Genomic DNA, 24312 nt, shown 5'->3' on the forward strand with positions numbered 1-24312 from the left:
GACTATGAATGCCAACTGAAAGCCGTTCAATGCTTATATTTACCATCTGCGATTTTTTATTTGTCGTGCGATTTTTTTTTGAAATTTTTTCAAATTCAAATTTCAGTTGGCAGTTCATAAGCTGGTGAACTCGCAACTGAATTGGTAGGGTTATATAGTGTCAGTGCCATACAATGGTAAATATATGCATTTGAAGTTTTATATATTCTAACTAATCACTTTTCACTTTCCATCAAAAACCTTCAATTGTTAGCTTCATGCTATTTATACTGATTTCCTCTTTTGTTAAAATATGATGAAATGATACTAATGTAGGAAAGACGTTAGACTTATAAGCTTAAAACTGCACAACAACAACAAAATTCAAAGGTAGAAACATAAGATTTCCCCAGTACTATTGGTTGCTGGGTGATTTAAAGGTAGATGGCAATAACTTGACTGATGGTCAAGAGATTGAGATGTGTGCGAGGTATTTCAAGAATTATCAGAAATCAAAGCCGCAACATGAAGATCAAAGTGTTGGTGTTGATAACGATATGTGGCGGAACATCCTATTATTATCCATAAAGGATATATTTTATGGCCAGTCTTCCCATGCCATTTGCACTATATTTGAAAAATTTCAATCAAAACTCGACCATTTTGCTCCCAAAAAAACACCCAACCACCTTTCATCACAAACTGTGGTGTCCTTGGTCTTCACGTATATGTTCACATCATTTCATATGGAAAGATTTTAACATTAAACGTTGAAATACGCACTGATGAAAGAGAAATGTTGAATTTACAGTGGCCGAATGGTTAAGGTGTCCCGACACTTTATCATTAGCCCTCCACCTCCGGGTTGCGAGTTCGAAACCTACGTGGGGCAGTTGCCAGGTACTGACTGTAGGCCGGTGGTTTTTCTCCGGGTACTCCGGCTTTCCTCCACCTACAAAACCTGGCACGTCCTTAAATGACCCTGGCTGTTAATAGGACGTTAAACAAAAACAGACCAAAAACAAACAAAATGTTGAATTTACATCGACCTTCTATATCAAAGGAAATCATCAATGTTCTTTTGGGGATATCACACATGCTATCAAAGCGGCAGTCTTCCTTTACACTGAATTTCTTCTCTCTTGATGATGCAGATTGTAAAGAAAGGACAAGTATGACATTTTCTAGAAATTATCTCATTCACATTCTTCGTCCTCTATTGACACTTTTATTTACACTCAAGATAAAAAACATTCTGGATTACAACAGTGTTCTCTGAAGCATTTTTGGCAAGCGGGCGACTGTCATACGTACGGTACATGTATCTTTATTCCTAAGAGTTCCAGAGAATCTTCCAAAGTGGCCAGAAGAATCGGAACTATTTGAAGTAAATCAGCCTTAAATCTTAAAGTTACATTCTGGAAACGGTAGGACATTTCTTTTGAAGCGATAATGATGAGATTACAAAGCCATCATGGCTAGTCTCTCCTGGCTGGTGAAAGATGACAATGTTGTTGTTCATCGAGGATTTGGGCACGGTTTACCAGATTTGGAATCACCTCAGCTAAATCCAGATATGTTCCGAGGCCATATCACACACGTTTCAAGGCAATGGCTGTTTTTATCAAAACACAACTAACCTCCATCCATTCCATTAATGCCATTGAGTCAGTCGTTAGAATATAGTAACAGCCTGTCTGAATGGAATCCAAGGACCAAAAGTTTGAACACCAGTGCGAGACGTAAAGGATAGGGCGCTGGCTAACAAAATAAAAGCGCACTTTACTGTTCGCAACACCTTTGCTCAGGGTGTGAAAGATGAGCCAGATCTCACCAGAAGGGGCCAAGTCACTTTTTGTCTAACTAGATGCGGGTGCAGATAATTGTGACTTCCAAAGTTAGACATGGAATACCCTCGGACAATATCTCGTGGCACATACCAAATATCACTGGTTACATCAGTGATGATGGTGACTACAAGATCTTGATCTATCGGCAAGCGCGGGACAATGTACGATGTCAGATCGACTCGAGGCATAAGAGCATTGTAAAGTACAATGTTTGGATCCAACACGACAGCTCCGACACCATTAAAATCATAAAGGATTTTCATTGCCAGTGTCCTACTTGACAGAGGACCATGGTATTATGTGCCCCCGTAGCCTGTATCCCATACTATTTAGGATACTTCATGCATTTGGAAATCAGTAAGCCTTTGCATCCTAAAGTTAAAAGGAGTATGACAAACCTCAAGTAATGTAGATTTAGTTACCAACCGTAATTCCTCAGGTATTAGGTACGGTCGACTAGGACAAGTAAAACTAGGACGTAGACCAACACTGACATATCGCCGATCAGATTCTAGGATGAGGAAGCCAAATTCGATTTTTACAGAGTATACGTAGGTGACTTCGTCTATAAGCTCCTGTAAGGGACGATGTTTTCACCAGATATGAGCTTACATTGAGGTATAGCGCGGTCTGTCAATGGTTATCAAAAACACATATGCAAATTACATCTTTAATTCAAGATACCATTATTCTTTGATGTAAAACTGCTTATATATTATAACCATGGTGATTCAGATTCCATTACACAGTTTAAACAAATTCTATAGTTTCTCTTAAGTCAAAACAACAATGATTCACATTTAATGAAATTTATTGGGTTCATAACATATCCTTAACACAGCCGAGTTCATGTGATAGTTAACATATGATATGCATGCATACAAATTATTCAGTTAGAAAAGGTATATCCAGGCAAACAACCTCTCACTCTCCACCTCTATAATCTCACGTGATGAATCGGGAGCCCTGTAATCCAACAGCACCGGACAGAAGTACTCTAGATGGCGAAATCGTGAATTAGATATATTTTGATGTCCGTTTTACGAGATCTTGCAACTGTTATTTCTTATTATTTTCTTTTAAAAAACAAAACTAAGACTTGTTGTCTTTTGGTTAAAACAATCCAAGTTCCTCACTATAAAAAAAAAAGAAAAGAAAAATCTTGGAAAAATAAAAAGTTAAAAAACTTCAGTAGAAGGCATTTTTTCATAAATATTTTGTCAGGAAAAAATCATTGTAACACGTTGATGCCAGGCTTTCAGCACGGCGTGTACGTCATAATCTATGTTGATACGTGACAGAGAACACTGATGTCATTACTTTTCCAAAATAAAAATCTGACATTTCGTTTGTGTGTTTTGACATCTAGACAAGAATATGCGTAGATTTAGGGGGAAACACTTCTTCTTGATGTTTGGATCATTTCGTCCTCACGTCAGAGAAAGTCAAGGCCGTGTGAATGAGGTAACAGGTTACATATCTCGACACACCACTCCTATGACCACTTTTATTCAGTAATAAGCCCATCAATGCCCCATGTGATGATCAATAACCCAGGGTATTTAGAAACACCGGTTAATCTTTTTACCAAGTCTGTTATGACATTTTTCTCTCACAAGAAGCCGTTATCTTTCAATAAGCCCAGCCATTTGTACTGCAGTTCAGTGAAAAATACCAACAGATGCTATCTTATTGTCCCGCAATAAGCCCACCCCTTATGTGCTGCCCAATAAGCTTATAAAAGGACAAATAAGGCTAAGACGAGATATTAAACACAACTTCATATCCCTATAGACCAATATGTGACGACAAATACCTATATTCAGCAGGCTAACACTCCCTCCTCATCAACAGGTTTGGCACATCCTTGGTAAGACGATAAGGATCAATAAGGATTTATCCTTCTGTACAACACATCGCTATATATTAGGTACAATGTTAAATAAATATGTACTATCATACATAACAATTATACCTTCAGCATAAATCTACTGGCAATGGGAAAAAACAAAGTATCTTATAATTTGCATATAATTTCGAAAAACTTAAAAAAAAAAAAATAAAATAGAATTGAAGTAGCATAAAGAACCGATTCCAATCTCAGACAAAGAATATATTCAAAGTCTATCTAAGTTTTTATCATTCAGTATCATATATACATTATATGAATCCTACTGTGTGTGATATCGATGTGTAAAAATACACTTGATATCGATGTGTAAAAATACACTGACAAGACCTCGTACTCCATCATGAAGTCAATATTGATGGAGATTTACCATATGGTACTGCAAGTGGTAGACTTACTCAAGTCAGAGAATGTTTGGTGTGGTAGACTTACTCGAGTCTGAGAATTTTTTGGTGTGATAGACTTACTCAAGTCAGAGAATTTTTGGTGTGGTAGACCTACTCAAGTCAGAAAATTTTTGGGGTGGTAGACTTACTCAAGTCAGAGAACTTTTGGTGTGGTAGACTTACTCAAGTCAGAGAACTTTTGGTGTGGTAGACTTACTCAAGTCAGAGAACTTTTGGTGTGGTAGACTTACTCAAGTCAGAAAATTTTTGGTGTGGTTGACTTGCTCAAGTCAGAAAATTTTGATAGAGAAAGACAGTTTTGACAGAACTTGTGGACCTATCTTACCAAACAATCCTAATAGCACCTATAATCATTACACATGATGACATCACAAAGTGAAAAAAAAAACATTCAGCAAAGAATGTCACTATACTAACAACAATGGCACACGGTAACTAGTAATAACCACAGGTGTCTGCTTCTCGTTACTATTTATAGAAAAAAAAATTGACACTACGCATACCATATCAAGGTGTAACACTCAAAAAGTCGAAAGTGGGGGGTGAGATTTGATTCACTTTGAATTTCATTTCAAATCAGACTAAAATATCAAATGCAAACAAACTTAAGTAACATATCGTGGTTTAGAATCCTTAAATATTGACACATGATTTTCTTTTGTCTTCGAGACAATGATTTAAAGATGAGAAAATGGACCAAAAGTGGTCATGCTAGCAGACGATGCATTGGCTGTTGAATGGAATAAAACTACCTATTTTAGAGTGGTTTTGCAATGGGCAATCTGATTGGTCAACAGCTATGTAAGCACTACTTACTATAATTGTAAACCAATCAAACTGCCTGTTTGAAAACAGCTCTAAGATAAATAGCTTACTTTCATTCCACAGTCGATGCATCGTCCGATAATCAAGTGTAACACATTGTTGATATAGTAAGGGTAGTGAGTAAGTTTTTTTTTTATAAATACTTACCAGATGGGGACGCCTGTGTACTAATGATGACTAATCTAGCTTATCCCCTCGTTTCAATGTCCATATCTCAGAAATTCATTATTGTCATATTGAATCTTAAATACACCTTACGACATAGAATGGTGTGTAAAATGTGGTATGTTTTACATATCTTAACGGGGATTTATACATTGATATATATTAATGGTAAATCAGATGTCCTATAACAAACTAATAATAGTACTTATATCTTACTTACACTGAGCTTTACACAAAATATAAACATACATATGTATATCATTTACTTTTCTAATCTGCATTTTAATTCAATTTAATCTGCATTTTAATTTTTAATTGAATTTAATTTCTAAAAAATTTCTGAGTTTTTATTTACATTGTATTTCAAAAAATAATTTTTTATCATTATTTTCTTACGAATAATCTGGTCAACCAGCCAAAACCTGCAAAACGGTTCACAGAAGAAAAGATTTTCACTATCTCATATGTAAAATACCTTTTGTTTCTAAGTATGACAACCAAAATTTTTGTTTTAATCATCTTAAATGAAACAAAAACATTTATGAAATATATTTATCTGACTTCTATATCCCGAATTTCTCTTGATAAAGGTTCATCCTTTGAAGCATACTAATTTTAATTGTTTTTGGATTAATCAACAGACCACCTCTCCATAAAAGTTAAAATAACAAAATATTATTTCAGAAAATGAATTTGTACAGTCTTTAAACAGGAAATAAAGTCCCACACACTTTCATATACAAAGCCCAGCTGTTCTGTAAATAACATCAAAGCTACCAGGTATTAAACAAAAACACTAAAAAAAGCATATACAACATAATTAAATATGCATAACATAGACAATATAACATATAAGTAACGAAGAACAATAGATTCATAAATTGTGCATTATATAAATTGTTCAAATTCTTATCTGAAAATTCTTTAAAAAGTATACAATGTTATTTATAACAATGGTAAAATAGGTTCTGTAGATTTAAATTTGGCATGCTATACATTATTTACATAATCTATATGTAAATACAATAATTACACGACTATTATGTCAGATATATTTCTATTTCATCCCTTATTTCAATGACTGCCTCTCATTCTGAATGACTTATTCACAATATGTCACACCAGTAAAATTACCTTAGTTTATATAACATCTTTAATTTTTTCAAAATGTAATATGATCATGATATTTCTTAATATGCATGTTTTCTTTCCAAACTCGTATCATTCTGAATGAATTGCACTATGCATTGCCAAAAACTGAAGCAGTAAATCTATGGAAAAGCCCTTGAAATTGCAAGCAATATTACGATGATTTATGAAATTTTTATGGAAAACTTGAAATGGTATAGAGACGCAACATTGTACTTGTGTCAATTGGTCATAATATGAGTATATATAAATGAAAAAGGTTCTAATTCTGAATGTTTCAAATCTTTATATATATTGGGTCTAGTTAGTAATAACGACGGTATGGTCCAATATAGGTTCTTGATCCTAACAAAAAATTTTTTGCTAGATGTGTTTTTCTAGAAAAAGATACTTGGTTGTGTAGTAATAATGACAGTATAGACAATTAAATTTGTCAAATTTCAAGGCAATCTGTTCCTTTATCAAGACACAAGTAAATTGCATACGATAACATACATTAGTTTAGTAGAAAAACAACAAACAATATTGTACTTATGTTTGTATTAATGACCTTAAGCTTTGGGTTGATAATTTAACTGCTGAAGACCTATGATAATGAAGGTAAACATGACTAATTATATATATATATATATTTATCCTGCAACTGCCAAAGCATTGTCGGAATACGACCACCATATATATTTTTGCTGTATACGGCAGTGACGGAAAACAGCTGTATTTTGGAATCTTAGCACGTGCGTCAATTCGACTGACCTACTTCCAAGTGAAGCAACATTTAAAAGGCGAACAGATTTGGATCATTATTGATACCATTTCACTTCAAAATGATTATTTTTTATGACTGTTGCAGGATAAATAGAATACATGGTCAGTGTCTTAAAATATAAGCTGTATTTTTGGCGAGGGTAAAGAAAGAAAGAGCCTTGGCGAGACACTGACCATGTATTCTCTATGTACACATTAAGCTGTGTAAAAGACATAAATCCCTCTTCACTATTAGTTGATATACAACATAGAACCTTCATGGTAAGTTGCACAATTTACATTCAGTTTTGGTGGTCGCCAGACAATGTTAAAAACAAACATATATCATACTTTGCCATGAACTTTGAGTGTGTCAGGGATCGTCACTGTTACCCCTCTTATTTTGTTTTTATTTATCAGAATAGTTTCAAATATCAACGAATAGCAACAAATAAGAAATTATTACTATCATTGTTATTCTGACACTTATTTTACATTGTACTTCTTCCTTAATGTCTACAGAATTTTAAATCAAACATTCATGTAAATTTTCAATACATATGAATTTTCTTTGAATTAAATTATGTTTCTAAAGAAATCTCAAGGTTAATATTTTATATCTAATACATGTATAGATTAATTAAGTTAAATTTCATTTTAATTAAGTTAAATTTCACTTTTCATGATCAATCAAAAATTCACATATAATCTGTATACATTAATAATAAACATATTTCTGTTTTAAGGAAAAACCATTATGACAGAGTAGTTAATAATTTTATGAACATAATTTACACAAAATGTATATGTACAACTATATATCATATCTATTGCACATAATGTCTTGGTATATATTATCAATATATTACTTTACATGATTACGAAAGATAGAACTTTGCATAGTTATTGTACATGTGTAACACGAACTTGGAGGCACACGATGTGTATACTAACCTAAGTAAGTCACGCGTGGGTATACAATAGTTTTGTGTCGGAGACCTACCGCATTATAATATTTTGCAGTATATTGATTGTTCTGAAACAATTATCACGGAGATCCTACATCTATACAATGTACTTGAGGTCACCAGAATAAAAGTAGTCGGAAATAATAATTTTATTAAAAAAAAAAAAAAAAAAATTTGTGACACGATTTCAATTTGTGACATGTAAAAAATAATTATAGTGTTTTGTGCAAGCGTTCTTTCAAGCAGAGCAAATACCTGTTCACAGAAGTAAAGTTTCCTAGAAGGAATATTAGGTTTTTCTGTGCTTAATCACTATAATATACAGGTTATCAGAAAACTCTCTCCCTGTGTATCAAGTAGAAGTATTCGTAGTAGAATATCTCTAGTTGTCTGTTGTCAGACCAGAAATGATAGGAAATTATTTCCCCGATATGTAAAAGTTTCTAGAAAGAGAGAGCAACACACGAGATAGTTTTCGATTATTGTTTGCAAACTCTATGAATTCGCGTAGCGGATTCTTACAAAAGTTTGCAAACAAATTTTTGTTCATTACCCTATGAAACTAAAAAAAATTGACATCAACGCTTATGATTAATTTTTGAAATTGGCTTACAAAATTAAAAATGTTTTATGTACAATTGAACTGATTTTACAAGGGATTCGTTTTCACAAATCAATACGCAATGTCAATGGCCGTATTTTGATGTCACATATTTCGCGCCATTTTCGGATTTTTTTCATAGAGGTATGAAAAAAAAAAAATCAACCGATCAGAAAGCCGCATTCGACTGCATACAAACACTGGACAATTAATTATATAACGGTACGGCGAGATATTTGTCTGTATAGTAAAAACAGAATGAATATATATGATGTCTAAGTTATGTAGCATTATGCTTCAGATATTTAAAATCATGTATGTGTATATGATGAAGCTCGAAATATTTTTAAAAAATAAATGATTCAGACACAATAGTTCTTTTTCTTTAGGTGAAAGCATTTCTACATGTAAAGCAGATGTATCATGATGGCTTAGTATATCTCCTGTAGTCACATAAAAAATGTGCACAAAAATTGATGACATCATCAAAGTATGTGTTTTTTGTCATTTTATCACAACCTCATTTATATATAAAAAAAAATCACTACAACCAGTTGCAGTTATTTATAGACAATAAATATGTCTTCTGCTATGACATCATCAGTTTTGCAACATCTTGTACTTTCGTAAAGGTGTTCCAGAGGTACAGGGTGACCTGTTATGTGTTGTGACTAGGCATCCATTGTGGCCGCCCCAGAGTACTATATGAGCAACTTGACTGATTGTTATGAATAATGCTAAGGCAATTAACATTAGAATATTTTGAATTGTTCAAAGCTTAACAAGGTAACAAATTAATTATAGCACTTTTTAAAAAAATGTACAACATCATTTTGTAAGATATCTGGTCCAGATCTAGAACTTCAGTTCTCTATCACCGATCAGATTAGTCATTTCTGAAAGATAAACTCATCTTTACAACATTCTTATGGTTTCAGCCAAATTTAGATCTCTGCCCTTGCCATGCAAAATTGAATTTAAAGCCATGGTTCCAGCAAAATTTAGGTCTCTGCCATATTGCCAAACAAAATGTAATTTAAAGCAAAAATTCTTCATAAAACCTGAAGAATTATATCACAGATGTTTTCTCAGAGACTCGATAGAGTAATGTCTTTTCATCAAATTTTCCTTAGTTACTCCAGCTTCTCCTGGAAACTTAGTTTCCTTGGTTACTCAGGGTTTCTCTGGTCAGAGTTCCTTTGGTTACTTGTGGTTCCTTGGGTTTTCTTGGGTCACTTTGTGTTTCCTTGGTTGCTCAGGGTTTCCCTGGTTATTTGAGATCCCTTAGTTACATCTTGGTTCCTTTGATTACCTTGGGTTACTTTGGGTTACTTTGGGTTACTTTGTGTTTCCTGGGTTACTCAGAGTTACTGTTGTCACTCGAGTTCCCTTGGTTACCTCCTGGTTCCTTTGATTACCTTGGGTTTCAATGGTTAATCCTAGCTTTTTTGGTTACTCAAGATGCTTTGGTTACTTTAAGGTTGGTGTTTCCTTGGTAACTCAGAGTTCTTTTGGTTATCCCAGGTTCCCTTGAATTGGTTACACACAAGTTTCCAGTTCAGATAGATTTCCTAATGAAACTAGTTTCCAACAAGAACACTTGTTGTCAGTTGTACATTATATGTGAGACCCAAACCAAAGTGAGGGAATACATTTCACCTGATCACACCATGGGATGCCAATTTCATACAAGGTAGCGTTCCATTTCTGTTAGCCTGATCACCCTAAATGGTATTGCTCCATCGGATGCTGGTGTCCCCCACGATAGTGTTTTTAGCCCAATTACTCCATCTCTCCATGCTAAACTCATTCAAAATAGTCTTGCATTTCTGCTGGTTGCTTCATCTTAATTTCAAGGCACAGATGCTTCTTTCATGGCCTTAATCCATCTAAAAATGCAAATAAATATCTTTTAAAGGCACAAGATCATCATTGAAAACTATTTAAAGGCACAAGAACATCCTTCAAATCTACTTAGACCACAAGATCATCATTCAAAACTATTTAAAGGCACAATAAAATTCTTCAAAGTTATTTAAAGGCACAAGGACATCCTTCAAAATTACTTAAACTACAAGATCATTCTTCAAAACCATTTAAGGCATAAGATCATCCTTATTAACTAAAGGCAAGTATCCTTCAAAACTATTTGAAGGGACAAGATCATCTTTAGCAAGAGCTGTTGGAGAACAGCATAGCTCGTCTCGCAAATGTTTGTCAATAAATAATTAATATACAGTATATTAATTGGAATGGTTTCGCGAATTGCATTAATAATATTTATTGTGTTTAATTGATCAGATTGTGTTTTGTGAATTCATGCAATTTTCATAACCATACCAATTCATATATATATGAATTATTTATTGACAAACATTCGGGAGACAAGCTATGCTGTTGTAGATTGAATGAATATATTACAAAATGTAAATACAAATCTAATTGCTTTTGGACATATTTCTATATAAAATATTATCCTTATCAGAGTTGTCTCCCTTGAAAAATGTGGACCAGTATAAATTGTCTAATGTGAGCATTCACCCCAAGAAGGGATAGTGTAACTCCATAGGGACTCTTTTACCAAATATCAGCACCCTAGTACAATCATAAAGTGATGTGTTAATAGCTTTCAACATTTGCACAAAATTTTTTTTTTTAAATCCGTTTTTTCCCCCAAAAAATCTTTCAGTCTAACTCCGGCAAGAGATAGTTCAACCCCCACAGGGAACCTAATACCATGTATTACTATGCTTTTCAACACTCACAACATAAACTTAACACAAAGTCCAAAGATTTAAAAACAAAAAACAAAAAAGCACAGATTTAAAAAGAAAAAATCCATTTTTTTTTTAAAGTTTTACTCCAGGAAGGGATTGTCTTACTCCATAGGGACTCTATTGTCAAATATCAGCACCCTAGTACAATTATAAAGTGATGTATTAATACCTTTCAACACTTGCACCAAAAGCTTAACACAAACATTTTTTAAGTCCAAAAATTTTCAAAAATCTGTTTTTTTTTCCCAAAAAAATCTTATAGTTTAACTACGGTAGGGGATAGTTTAACCCCCACAGGGACCATATTACCATAAATTACTATGCCTTTCAACACTTGCACCAAAAACTTAACATTTGAAAAACCAACGCCGACGCCGGAGTGACAACATAAGCTCTCACTCTTCTTCGAAGAGACGAGCTAAAAAGTATTTTAGATCCACACACCATGCGGATTAAACTCTAGTCAACCCTCCCATTCCAAATATCTCATGGATGAACCCTTGCTAAGCCTTGGTTTTATTTTTGTTTAACATCCTATTTACAGCCAGGGTCATTTAAGGACGTGCCAGGTTTGTGTGGTGGAGAAAAGCCGGAGTACCTGGAGAAAAACCACCGGCCTACGGTCAGTACCTGGCAACTACCCCATGTAGATTTCGAACTCGCAATCCAGAGGTGGAGGGCAGTGTGATAAAGTGTCGGGACACCTTAACCACTCTGCCACCGCAGCCCCTTTAGGCCTCAGATCCACACACTAACATTGATGAAACCCTCGTTAACCCTCAGATCCACACTAACATTGATGAAACCCTAGTTAACCCTCAGATCCACACTAACATTGATGAAACCCTAGTTAACCCTCAGATCCACACACTAACATTGATGAAACCCTCGTTAACCCTCAGATCCACACACTAACATTGATGAAACCCTCATTAACCCTCAGATCCACACTAACATTGATGAAACCCTAGATAACCCTCAGATCCACACACTAACATTGATGAAACCCTCGTTAACTCTCAGATCCACACTAACATTGATGAAACCCTAGTTAACCCTCAGATCCACACTAACATTGATGAAACCCTAGTTAACCCTCAGATCCACACACTAACATTGATGAAACCCTCGTTAACCCTCAGATCCACACACTAACATTGATGAAACCCTCGTTAACCGTCAGATCCACACACTAACATTGATGAAACCCTAGTTAACCCTCAGATCCACACTAACATTGATGAAACCCTAGTTAACCCTCAGATCCACACACTAACATTGATGAAACCCTCGTTAACCCTCAGATCCACACACTAACAATGATGAAACCCTAGTTAACCCTCAGATCCACACACTAACAATGATGAAACCCTCGTTAACCCTCAGAATCACACTAACAATGATGAAACCCTCGTTAACCCTCAGATCCACACACTAACAATGATGAAACCCTAGTTAACCCTCAGATCCACACACTGACATTGATGAAACCCTAGTTAACCCTCAGAATCACACTAACATTGATGAAACCCTAGTTAATCCTCAGATCCACACTAACATTGATGAAATCCTAGTTAATCCTCAGATCCACACTAACATTGATGAAACCCTCGTTAACTCTCAGATCCACACACTGACATTGATGAAACCCTAGTTAACCCTCAGATCCACACTAACATTGATGAAACCCTCGTTAACCCTCAGATCCACACTAACATTGATGAAACCCTAGTTAACCCTCAGATCCACACTTACATTGATGAAACCCTCGTTAACCCTCAGATCCACACACTAACATTGACGAAACCCTCGTTAACCCTCAGATCCACACACTAACATTGATGAAACCCTCATTAACCCTCAGATCCACACACTAACATTGATGAAACCCTAGTTAACCCTCAGATCCACACACTAACATTGATGAAACCCTAGTTAACCCTCAGATCCACACTAACATTGATGAAACCCTCGTTAACCCTCAGATCCACACACTAACATTGATGAAACCCTAGTTAACCCTCAGATCCACACACTAACATTGATTAAACCCTCGTTAACCCTCAGATCCACACACTAACAATGATGAAACCCTCGTTAACCTTCAGAATCACACATCATGGATGAAACCCTAGTTAATCTAAGATCCACACACGAAATTAGATGAAACCCGAGTTAACCCTCAGAATCACACCTCATGGATGAAACCCGAGTTAACTCTGGGTCCTGGGACCTTTACCTCTCTGTTATGGAGGCGTTGTCTCCCTGGAAGACGATCGGTTTCTGGTTCTGATGTTTCAGTTGGAACAGCACCGACTGGTGAATACCTTCATATATCTAAAAGTAAACAAAAACGTTCTCTTTACACTTCAATTCATTTCGGTCCCAAACAGTTTGACAAGAGAATGTGTAATATAACAAAATGTTTTGGAATTTATCAAAAAATGTAAATATATGTTTATTGTGTTATGTTTATTTATATCATACCTTTACTATCAAAGTAAAGATTATCCTAAAGTAGGAAGAATATTAGAAATAATGGCATTTAGAATTCACCTCGTTAAACTCTGCCACTTCATACCCAACAACAGCCTTAATCTCCACAGCAGCAGTATCCTGAAAAAAAAAAAAAAAAAAAATACTCAACTTCATACAAACATGATGACACATTTTCATGCTATACTTAACTGTCAAAAACTCCCAAAATAGCTCTCAAGCCCTCAGGCCCCACTTGCTATCCCACTTCCTGACCCCTGATCCTGTCCCTCTTGATGTCCCTACTTCCTGTCTCAACACCTTGTCCCACTCCTGCCCCCACACCTTGTCCCACTTCCTGTCTCAAAATCTTGTCCCACTTCCTGCCCCCCACATCTTGTCCCACTTCCTGCCCCCAAACCTTGTCCCACTTTGTGCCCCTAAGTCCTGCCCCCACACCTTGTCCCATTTTGTGCCCCTAAGTCCTGCCCCTACACCTTGTCCCATTTTGTGCCCCTAAGTCCTGCCCCCACACCTTGTCCCACTTTGTGCCCCTAAGTCCTGCCCCCACACCTTGTCCCACTTTGTACCCCTAAGTCCTGCCCCCACACCTTGTCCCATTTTGTGCCCCTAAGTCCTGCCCCCACACCCTGTCCCATTTTGTGCCCCTAAGTCCTGCCCCACACCCTGTCCCATTTTGTACCCCTAAGTCCTGCCCCCACACCTTGTCCCATTTTGTGCCCCTAAGTCCTGCCCCCACACCTTGTCTTACTTTGTGCCCCTTAATCCTGCCCCCACATCCTGTCCCCATATTATGTCCCACTTCCTGCCTCTACATTTTGTCCCACTTCCTATCCCCACTTCCTGTCCCACATCCCCACAACGTTTACCTCACTAGCCCTGTAGGTATAGAGGACATTGTCTTTGAGGACGTGCCAGAACTTTTTCCATTTCCCTTTCTGTAGTCTCTTGAGGTAACCACTCATCTGTGAGCCTTGATCATTGGCATGAACCTGAGAAAATAAAATGTTCACCATTTCAAATACAATATATTTTTCTTTCCTTCCCTAAGGTTTCCTACACATTGTGGCAAATGGGATCATTTCACAGCAGGGTATTTTTCAAAAACTTACATGAAAGAAAATATAATATGAAAACTCTCAAATGTTGAACAGGGACAACATGACATCTAAGATTGGGTCTTGTTTTAACACTCATGCATGAACACAAATTGTTTACAACTAAATGATAGGAAGCCTGCAAGGATTCTACATTATATTTAACTGAATCGTGGTCATACCATCAGAAATATGGATATAGGTTATTAGACTGTTTTCAATTACTAATTTATGTATCTTCAATGCCAATGTAGAGTAACATACACCCTTAAGTCTCCATGTCACACAGTAAAGTAACATACACCCCTAAGCCTCCATTTCACACTAAAGTAACATACACCTTTAAGTCTTCATATCACAGCAAGGTAACATACACCCGTAAGTCTCCATGTCACAGTAAGGTAACATACACCCTTAATTCTCCATGTCACAGTAAGGTAACATACACCCTTAAGTCTCCATGTCACAGTAAAGTAACATACACCCTTAAGTCTCCATGTCACAGTAAGGTAACATACACCCTTAAGTCTCCATGTCACAGTAAAGTAACATACACCCTTAAGTCTCCATGTCACAGGAAGATAACATACACCCTTAAGTCTCCATGTCACAGTAAAGTAACATACACCCTTAAGTCTCCATGTCACAGTAAGGTAACATACACCCTTAAGTCTCCATGTCACAGTAAGGTAACATACACCCTTAATTCTCCATGTCACAGTAAAGTAACATACACCCTTAAGTCTCCATGTCACAGTAAGGTAACATACACCCTTAAGCCTTCATGTCACAGTAAGGTAACATACACCCTTAAGCCTTCATGTCACAGTAAGGTTACATACACCCTTAAGTCTCCATGTCACAGGAAGATAACATACACCCTTAAGTCTCCATGTCACAGTAAGATAAAAGACCATTTGGATAGGCTATTCAATGACTTCAGATAACTTTGAGTTAAAACCTTATACATTATTTGTCCATAGTAGTTCACCTCATTAAACATTTATTTATTGACGTGTATAAGCATCCCCACCACCAATAACCAAATATCCTACCTCCAGGAATCGTTTTGGTCGATGAGGTTTGTTATTGCTTTTTCGGAACCACTTGCTAGGGATGAAACCAAACGGAGACTTTTGTTGATCCGGCAGGTCTACGTCATCATCTTCAACATCATCTACAAAATGAGAGATTTAAACCATTTCAGATTTTGCAGTACATAATGCAGAATGACAATTCTGTTTTCTCTTTCACTCAGAATAAACACCATACAGTCTGACTTGCTATGTAATTGGTTTGTTTTGTTTGTTTTTGTTTAACGTCCTATTAACAGCCAGGGTCATTTAAGGAAGTGCAAGGTTTTGAAGGTGGAGGAAGGCCGGAGTACCCGGAGAAAAACCACCGGCCTACGGTCAGTACCTGGCAACTGCCCCACATAGGTTTCCAACTCGCAACCCAGAGGTGGAGGGCTAGTGTTAAAGTGTCGGGACACCTTAACCACTCGGCCACCGCGGCCCCCTATGTAATTGGTCTCCAGATGTTGGGAAGTAAATTTGTGAGAGACCAGTGTCCTTTTACAGAAACACAGTGTACAAAAGTTGCTGATCACAGAAGTCAATGAATGTCCATATTCTGCAATTTGAAACAATTTCAATTTTCATACCTAAAGCTGCTAACATATGTTCATATTATCTATACCTATAGGTGTGAAACCTCCCAAGTCAAACAGATAATGTCTACGCAAGTTCACATAATTAACTGATGATACAGTTTTACTGACGACCTTTTCCATCAGGTGAAATTTCATTCTATTGTTGCAATGAACCCTGATGACAACTGTGACTGACAACTATAATATTTTGTACATGAAATCACAAAGAGTTATCCCCCTTAGTAAGCATTTTTTAATGTCACTAGACTAACCTAGGGCTTGTCAAATTTCAATTGTAATGTTTCAGGCATAAATCTTGACAGGCCTACAGATAATACAACAGGCCTTAAAAGTCTTTGCCCTCCAAAGGCAAAATCAAATCACTAGGTCCGTCATTATCTCATAAACAAACAATTCTGGTCCAACAAAAACAGCTCAGGTTCCTGCATTCATATAACTGCACTAGATTCACAAAATATAAATCCTGAACAATCCTTTGACTCTGGACCAAGTTATTGATCCAAGACCAAATTATTGACCACAGACCAAGTTATTGACCCCCAGACCAAGTTATTGACCCCAGACCAAGTTATTGACCCCCCAGACCAACTTATTAACCCCCAGACCAAGTTATTGACCCCAGACCAAGTTACTGACCACAGACCAAGTTATTGACCCCAGACCAAATTATTAACCCCAAGACCAAGTTATTGACCACAGACCAAGTTATTTACCCCAGACCAAGTTATTGACCCCAGACCAAGTTATTGACCCCAGACCAAGTTATTGACCCCAGACCAAGTTATTGACCCCAAGACCAAGTTATTGACCACAGACCAAGTTATTGATCCCAGACCAAGTTATTGACCCCAGACCAAGTTATTGACCCCAGACCAAGTTATTGACCCCAGACCAAATTATTGACCCTAGACCATGTTATTGACCCCAGACCAAGTCATTGACCACAGACCAAGTTATTGACCCCAGACCAAGTTATTGACCCCAGACCAAATTATTGACCCTAGACCACATTATTGCCCACAAACCTCTATATAAACATTGATCACGTCTAAGTTTTCAGTTTGTGTCTGATTTCAATTCTGATTATTTCTAGATTAAAAGACATAAACCAGTAGAACGTACCTGGCTTCAGCTCATCGTAGCATTCATTACACACGCGACCCTCCTTGCCATTCAGATACTTCAGTGGAACTTTGTACATGGAGCAGTAGGAACACAAAACCTGCGAAAAAACATTTATAGTTAATGATAATGGCTACCGTAATTTCTCTGCAAGAAGCCAAAGAAAGAACACAAGACATATTTACCGTATTTGATGTATTAAGAGCACATTGAATTTACAAAAACACAGAAGGCATGCGATTTATAGAAATGTATATCAAAACCATTTTAGGGATAGGTTCCGACGTGAAATCGAGGCTAGAAAAAAATATTTTTAGAAATGGAGTGCCTCGTGCTTCTCTGGAAGTATTTTCATAAAAATATCAGACTGTATATGCATGAATTTATAATTAAGTAAGCGAACATTTTATGGGCTTGATTCAATGCAACCATACTCTCTTCCAGAAAAACATCAATGCAACCATACTCTCTTCCAGAAAAACATCAATGCAACCATACTCTCTTCCAGAAAAACATCAATGCAACCATACTCTCTTCCAGAAAAACATCAATGCAACCATACTCTCTTCCAGAAAAACATCAATGCAACCATACTCTCTTCCAGAAAAACATCAATGCAACCATACTCTCTTCCAGAAAAACATCAATGCAACCATACTCTCTTCCAGAAAAACATCAATGCAACTATACTCTCTTCCAGAAAAACATCAATGCAACCATACTCTCTTCCAGAAAAACATCAATGCAACCATACTCTTTCCCAGAAAAACATTAATGCAACCATACTCTCTTCCAGAAAAACATCAATGCAACCATACTCTCTTCCAGAAAAACATCAATGCAACCATACTCTCTTCCAGAAAAACATCAATGCAACCATACTCTCTTCCAGAAAAACATCAATGCAACCATACTCTCTTCCAGAAAAACATCAATGCAACCATACTCTCTTCCAGAAAAACATCAATGCAACCATACTCTCTTCCAGAAAAACATCAATGCAACCATACTCTCTTCCAGAAAAACATCAATGCAACCATACTCTCTTCCAGAAAAACATCAATGCAACCATACTCTCTTCCAGAAAAACATCAATGCAACCATACTCTCTTCCAGAAAAACATCAATGCAACCATACTCTCTTCCAGAAAAACATCAATGCAACCATACTCTTTCCCAGGACAACATCAACATAAACATACTCTTTCTCAGAAGAACGGAAGCTTTTATCGAGACAGGTGACATTACTTAGTTGAATATGGTGTATATATAGATAAGACTTCACAATATGCAATGAAAATCACAAATGTATGCATAGTACTAAATTATGTAGCCTAGAATATTGAAAAGTGGCCAAAAAAATGACCTCAATTAATTATTTTTCAAAACGAGCCATCAAACAAGAGTTGTCTACCTTGCCACATGCACGACAGTGGTGGCGTCTGTGAATCACTGAGAACTCGCACGTACACATCATACACATCGTTACACGAGAGTCAGGGATCCACACCGGGGCCTCATCGCCCTTTTTAAAGTCACAATTAGGTACCTGCAATAAACATCACTTTTATCAGCAAGAAATACACAGTCCAAATGTCTCCAAGCTGTCGAATAAAGGCAACTACGGTAAGGATTTGGGAACACAGCATAAGATATGACATAAATAAAGGAGTCAGAATTTAATTTTTCTGATCTTTATCCAATTCATCTTACCACCTCTATTAGTCAAGTATGTATACTGTTCAATAAACCCTCAGTTCATAAAAGAATTTCAAACGTATACTTGACTTTAGAAATTTTATATTTTTGAGTGGAATATAGTCCTGTAATAAGCAGACAGCAAATTTTTGTTGATGCCAGTTTTTAAACAGATAAGAATATTTTGAATTTATCATATGTAATATACAATTTAATTAATGCAAATAATTAATAAATTTTGTTTTTATTTTTTTATAAAATAATTCAATACTCATACAGACATACTAATGACTTTGCATTTCTTACACAGGGTTCATACGGATTTTGTCAAACCAAATTCAAGGCCATTTCAAGGCTTTTTCAATGTCTTAATTAAATATTCAAGGCCCATTTTACCCGTCATCTAAGTCATCTTGAGAGGGAACAAGAGAACAAAAAGGCAACTTATAACTATCCACTTGATCAAAATACAACTTGACATGGTAATTATTAACGTCTGTAGGGGAGGCGACATGGACGAAGTTGAATCCAAATGATCAGTGGCCAGGGTTTCACTTATCCTAATGAAACCTTAATATTCAAGGCTTTTTCAAAGCTGTAAACCTATTTTCAAGGCTTTTCAAGGCCCAAGGTGAAATTCAAGGCTTTTCAAGGCCCAAGGTGAAATTCAAGGCTTTTCAAGGCCCAAGGTGAAATTCAAGACTTTCTCAAGGCCCAAGGTGAAATTCAAGGCTTTTCAAGGCCCAAGGTGAAATTCAAGACTTTTCAAGGCCCAAGGTGAAATTCAAGACTTTTCAAGGCCCAAGGTGAAATTCAAGACTTTTCAAGGCCCAAGGTGAAATTCAAGACTTTTCAAGGCCCAAGGTGAAATTCAAGGCTTTTCAAGGCCCAAGGTGAAATTCAAGACTTTCTCAAGGCCCAAGGTGAAATTCAAGGCTTTTCAAGGCCCAAGGTGAAATTCAAGACTTTTCAAGGCCCAAGGTGAAATTCAAGACTTTTCAAGGCCCAAGGTGAAATTCAAGACTTTTCAAGGCTGTAAACCTATTTTCAAGGCTTTTCAAGGCCCAAGGTGAAATTCAAGACTTTCTCAAGGCCCAAGGTGAAATTCAAGGCTTTTCAAGGCCCAAGGTGAAATTCAAGACTTTTCAAGGCCCAAGGTGAAATTCAAGACTTTTCAAGGCCCAAGGTGAAATTCAAGACTTTTCAAGGCCCAAGGTGAAATTCAAGACTTTTCAAGGCCCAAGGTGAAATTCAAGGCTTTTCAAGGCCCAAGGTGAAATTCAAGGCTTTTCAAGGCCCAAGGTGAAATTCAAGACTTTTCAAGGCCCAAGGTGAAATTCAAGACTTTTCAAGGCCCAAGGTGAAATTCAAGACTTTTCAAGGCCCAAGGTGAAATTCAAGGCTTTTCAAGGCCCAAGGTGAAATTCAAGACTTTCTCAAGGCCCAATGTGAAATTCAAGGCTTTTCAAGGCCCAAGGTGAAATTCAAGACTTTTCAAGGCCCAAGGTGAAATTCAAGACTTTTCAAGGCCCAAGGTGAAATTCAAGACTTTTCAAGGCCCAAGGTGAAATTCAAGACTTTTCAAGGCTGTAAACCTATTTTCAAGGCTTTTCAAGGCCCAAGGTGAAATTCAAGGCTTTCTCAAGGCCCGTGCTAACCCTGTTACATACCTGCACTTTTTCAAAGGTGTTTCCGCTTCAGCGCATTTTCTTCCACGGCTTGTTTGAGAGCAGCAATCCAAGCATTTCGGTCTGCTTGTGTTCTGTCAAAATCGCATACATGTTTACAGAGAATCTTACTTAAATGACGAAATCATACTGAATTAATTAAACTAAATCAATAATTGGATTAGCCACAAGCCTTTAATTCAATTATTGAACAAGTTTGATAGATAACATAGTACATAATCAAGAGTATAAGATTCTGTTTATCACGTAACTCATATTTATGAAAATGTAAGTAAAATCCATTTCTATATAAGACAGATTAATTTCAACTTGGACATGTTTTTCTATGATCGTGGTATGTCAGACTCGGATACATGTTTTTCTCTACAGAGACGATTGTGCTATGTCAGATAGTCATTGTAACGTCGTAAATTATTGATGAACTCACAGTAGTGTTGTTATATGATAATGTTGAAAGGATTGTATTACACGGTAGAATGGACGAATTATGTAATTTCACATCAATAATGGGAGACATTGGATCATTAAATCTTCATTGTCATTTTCATTACTAAACAATTTCAAGGAATATAATTGAAAAAAAAAATTATTTAAGCATCGATGTCATTTTTTTTTAGTTTCATCGAGGTATGAAACAAATTTTGTTTGCAAACTGTATGAATCCGCATAGCGGATTCTTACAGAAGTTTGCAAACAAAATTTGTTTCATACCCCGATGAAACTAAAAAATAATTGACATCAACGCTTATAATTAATTTTTGAAAATCATTTTCTAATTTAAAACATGTTTTATGTACAATTTTACTGGTTTTAAATGGGATTCTTTTTCTCAAATCAATACGCAACGTCAGTTGTCGTATTGTCACCTCACATTTTTCGCGCTATTCTCGGAATTTCTTTCATAGAAGAATGAAAAGAATTTTTCGACCAATCAGATTTGAGTTTTTACCATGAAAACAAAGAAAAATTAATTATTTACATATAAAAATATTATGCCAAAACATTTGTTGAACACACAATGTACATATAGATACATGTATTTATAATAAGTGATTCCTAAGCAGATAGCGGCGTTGCATCTTTTCTATAAACTTACTGAACATAATATTTTATTATTGATTATTTGGGAATTTGATAATATGCGATAATAAAAGATTAATTTGATTGATCGATTGATTGATTGATTGATTGATTGATTGATTGATTGATTGATCGATCGATTGATTGATCGATCGATTGATTGATTGATTGTCTCCCAAAATTGTTTGATGAAGACAACACTGGATCCAATTATTAATTAAGTCACAAAAAATATATATAACTTTTTTTAAAAGATGATTTATATATGATATGCCTCAATGAGTACAGGTGTATATATAGTATTACTAATTTTTTTGTACCTAAGCTGCAATGTTAACATTTCAGTTTTCATAAAATTACAAACATTTCAAACAATATTAACACTATTTCACTCTATATGTATATAACTTCCATCGGTCTGGTAAAATTACACTTACTTTGCCTCGACTGTGAAGGATTTGTGGGTACTGATGATGTTAAACTCGTTACTGAATTCATCATGAGTAGACATGGACACCTGAAAAAATAAATAAACGCCAACTAATGTCATAGTTCAGTGTCATAAATTCAGGCTTTAAAATATTTCAGAAGAAATTCTTCTGTTGTCTTCTGGGATCAGATATTTCTACAACTGGGTAGGAAAGAGTCCTGATTTTTCACCCAATATTTGTGTGTTAAGCTAAAACAAAGAACAATGATTCAGCACAATTGAAATATTGAAGGTTTGATATTTGATGATACTTCCCTTTAGTTTCTATTAGCATGAATACTTAGCTTACTTCACACTTCAGGTAAGTTTATACCATACACAATATGCATGTATTAGTAGTAATTCATTAATATTCCAAAATTTAGAGACACAATGACCTAGCTATTTTTTTAACTCTTCATTTTTCAGAAAAAAGCAGATCACATCACCAAAAGGCTTACTACAGAGAAAGAGGTCACAATTCTAAGTTCAGAGCCCAGCCTTGGAGCTGGTAACATAACAGGTCAATAATCCTAGTTCCAGAGTCTTACCCTGTGGCCATTGAGTGTTAGAGGTCAATATTCCTAGTTTCAGAGCCTAACCTTGAGGCCGGTGAGATGAGAGGTTAATATTCCTAGTTTCAGAGCCTTACCTTAAGGCCGGTGAGTGTGAGAGGTCAATATTCCTAGTTTCAGAGCCTTACCTTAAGGCCGGTGAGTGTGAGAGGTCAGTATTCCTAGTTTCAGAGCCTTACCTTGAGGCCGATGAGATGAGAGGTCAATATTCCTAGTTTCAGAGTCTTACCTTGAGGCCGGTGAGATGAGAGGTCAATATTCCTAGTTTCAAAACCTTACCTTGAGGCCGATGAGATGAGAGGTCAATATTCCTAGTTTCAGAGCCTTACCTTAAGGCCGGTGAGTGTGAGAGGTCAATATTCCTAGTTTCAGAGCCTTACCTTAAGGCCGGTGAGTGTGAGAGGTCAGTATTCCTAGTTTCAGAGCCTTACCTTGAGGCCGATGAGATGAGAGGTCAATATTCCTAGTTTCAGAGCCTTACCTTAAGGCAGGTGAGTGTGAGAGGTCAATATTCCTAGTTTCAGAGCCTTACCTTAAGGCCGGTGAGTGTGAGAGGTCAGTATTCCTAGTTTCAGAGCCTTACCTTGAGGCCGATGAGATGAGAGGTCAATATTCCTAGTTTCAGAGCCTTACCTTAAGGCCGGTGAGTGTGAGAGGTCAGTATTCCTAGTTTCAGAACCTTACCTTGAGGCCGGTGAGATGAGAGGTCAATATTCCTAGTTTCAGAGCCTTACCTTAAGGCCGGTGAGTGTGAGAGGTCAATATTTCTATATTCCGACCCTTACCTTGAGGCCGGTGAGTGTGAGAGGTCAGTATTCCTAGTTTCAGAACCTTACCTTGAGGCCGGTGAGATGAGAGGTCAATATTCCTAGTTTCAGAGCCTTACCTTAAGGCCGGTGAGTGTGAGAGGTCAATATTTCTATATTCCGACCCTTACCTTGAGGCCGGTGAGTGAGAGCTGTTTCTATATTCCGACCCTTACCTTGAGGCCGGTGAGTGAGAGCTGTTTCTATATTCCGACCCTTACCTTGAGGCCGGTGA

The 24312-nt window shown here is 36.5% G+C and overlaps 1 protein-coding gene across 1 annotated transcript in view; it reads right to left on the minus strand.

The window, feature by feature from the left end:
* Positions 1-8843: 8843 nt before the first annotated feature.
* Positions 8844-24312, minus strand: part of LOC117331235 (FYVE, RhoGEF and PH domain-containing protein 6-like) — a 56346-nt gene continuing 40877 nt past the window's right edge. Inside the window, exons 12-20 of the mRNA XM_033889834.1 lie at positions 22665-22744; positions 21143-21221; positions 19176-19310; positions 17762-17861; positions 16023-16144; positions 14740-14862; positions 13931-13990; positions 13614-13711; positions 8844-10486 (exon numbers count right to left, since the gene is read on the minus strand). Of these exons, the coding sequence (XP_033745725.1) occupies positions 10450-10486; positions 13614-13711; positions 13931-13990; positions 14740-14862; positions 16023-16144; positions 17762-17861; positions 19176-19310; positions 21143-21221; positions 22665-22744 (834 nt within the window). The 3' untranslated portion in view covers positions 8844-10449. The remainder of the gene's footprint in view (positions 10487-13613; positions 13712-13930; positions 13991-14739; positions 14863-16022; positions 16145-17761; positions 17862-19175; positions 19311-21142; positions 21222-22664; positions 22745-24312) is intronic.

The sequence above is a fragment of the Pecten maximus genome, chromosome 7 (assembly GCF_902652985.1).
Source record: "Pecten maximus chromosome 7, xPecMax1.1, whole genome shotgun sequence".
Lineage (NCBI taxonomy): Eukaryota > Metazoa > Mollusca > Bivalvia > Pectinida > Pectinidae > Pecten > Pecten maximus.